Source organism: Protobothrops mucrosquamatus, unplaced genomic scaffold (genome assembly GCF_001527695.2).
Source record: "Protobothrops mucrosquamatus isolate PMUCROS unplaced genomic scaffold, P.Mucros_1.0 scaffold4469, whole genome shotgun sequence".
NCBI classification, from domain to species: Eukaryota; Metazoa; Chordata; class Lepidosauria; order Squamata; family Viperidae; genus Protobothrops; species Protobothrops mucrosquamatus.
Genome location: NW_015390377.1, coordinates 47,383 through 49,188, shown reverse-complemented (window position 1 = coordinate 49,188; position 1,806 = coordinate 47,383). Strand labels below are relative to the sequence as shown.

The window sequence follows — 1,806 nt, the reverse complement described above, 5'->3', positions numbered from 1 at the left end:
AAGTTCGTGTCGTCTCTTAACAATTTTTTATCTGATAGCTCATCCTAGTCAAGGCAATCTTTTATCTTGCTTCTGACCTGGGATCCGATATTTTATGCTTTTAAGAGCAGACTGTTGCATTTCATTTTTCTCTAACCTGACACATTTGCGTTCTTTCCTTCCATCCACAGTTTCACAGAAAAGGGTGATCGATACAATTGAGTGATAAATGGAATAGAACTTTAAAACGTTATTCTTTTTTTTTTTTAAAAAAAAAGAACCTTGGGGTTTTTTTTTATGTTGACATAACAAAAAGAAAAGAAAACCCTAATCAACCCACAGTGACTCATTTTTTTAAAAAAAAAAGAGAGGGGGGGGAGGGAGAAGAGAGCGAAGGGGTTCTTTGTAACGATGCAGCGTTTCCACCCGTTGCCATGGTGAGCTTAACCTGCCACGGAGAAGCGTCAACATGGCAACGGAAATTATCATCATAAAATGGTACAGTAATAGAGATAGCTAGACCAGGAAGGAGGGGGTTCTCCTGGGAAGAGGTTTGCAGAAAAGTCCAGGGACTGGTCATACGGCTCACTGTCAGGAATAATGGTTGTAGGGGGGTAGGGTGTGCCCGATGCCGTTTTGGAAGTGGTGATGCTGACGGTGGGCAAGGTATTCTGTGTAGCTCACGGTCATCTTCTCACTACGATACCTAAAAGAAAAGTGGGGAGAGGAAGGGAAAGAGAGAGGGGGGGAGGAGTGAAAGAAAAAAAAAGAGAGAGAGAGACAAGTTTAATTTCCCCAAAGGGAAACCACCGTGTTACCAATCTTACGTCATAACGTCCGATTGAGACGGGTGATCGTCCTCAAGCTAAGATTGGCCGAGTTCTAACTGAGTCGGAAGGCAGGAAGTCCAGCCGTTTTGCTCCTGGGTCTAACAAACGCCGTTGAACGACTGAGATTTGGGCGAATCTGTCCTCACGTTTCGTGAAACTTCGTATACATTGTGCTCTGTCTGTCTATATCTATATCTATATCTATATCTATATCTATATCTATCTATCTATCTATCTATCTATCTATCTATCTATCTATCATGCTCTGGTGGTGCAGTGGTTAGAATGCAGAATTGCAGGCTGACTCTGCCCACAGTCAGGAAGTTCGATCCTGACCAGCTCAAGGTTGATTCAGCCTTCCATCCAGAGACTGGACAGCCATTTGTCTGAAATGGTATAGGGTTTCCTGCCTGAGCAGGGGGTTGGACTAGATGACCTCCAAGGTCTCTTCCAACTTTATTATTATTATTATTATTATTATTATTATTATTATTATTATTATTATTATTATTATTATTATTATTATTATTATTATTATTATTATTATTAACCCAGATCTTTGGGGGCAATAAGCTGACTCTGTAAACCGCCCAGAGAGTGCTGTAAAGCACTATGGGACAGTATATGAGTCTAGTGCTATTGCTATTTGCTAAAACAGGAAAATACAGTTAAAGAAGCAGCTGAAATGTTTGGAATGGCAGGATCTCCTGCTTGAGAAGGGGCTTGGACTAGAAGATTCCAACCCCCCCCCTTCCAGCTCCGTTATTCTGTTCAGGTTTAAGACATGGGCGTCCAACTTTGGTTGGCCTAGGACCCACTGAGTGAAGAGGAATTGCTTTGGGTCGCATAGAAAATATTTAATATAGTGAATGTATATAAATAACAAATGGTTTTTATGATATCTTGTAGGGCCGCATTACTAGCTGTCCAGGCCTGCATAAAGCTTGTGGATTAGGCACGCCTGGTTTAAGCATTAAAAGAGAACCAGAAGAACAAG

General features: G+C 41.3%; 1 protein-coding gene across 1 annotated transcript in view; it reads right to left on the bottom strand.

Annotated features, from left to right (window-relative positions):
• Positions 1-364: 364 nt before the first annotated feature.
• The window catches only part of LOC107299039 (AMME syndrome candidate gene 1 protein), a 27,109-nt gene continuing 25,667 nt past the window's right edge, over positions 365-1,806 (bottom strand). The window contains exon 5 of the mRNA XM_015828407.1: positions 365-685. Within this exon, the coding sequence (XP_015683893.1) occupies positions 571-685 (115 nt within the window). The 3' untranslated portion in view covers positions 365-570. The remainder of the gene's footprint in view (positions 686-1,806) is intronic.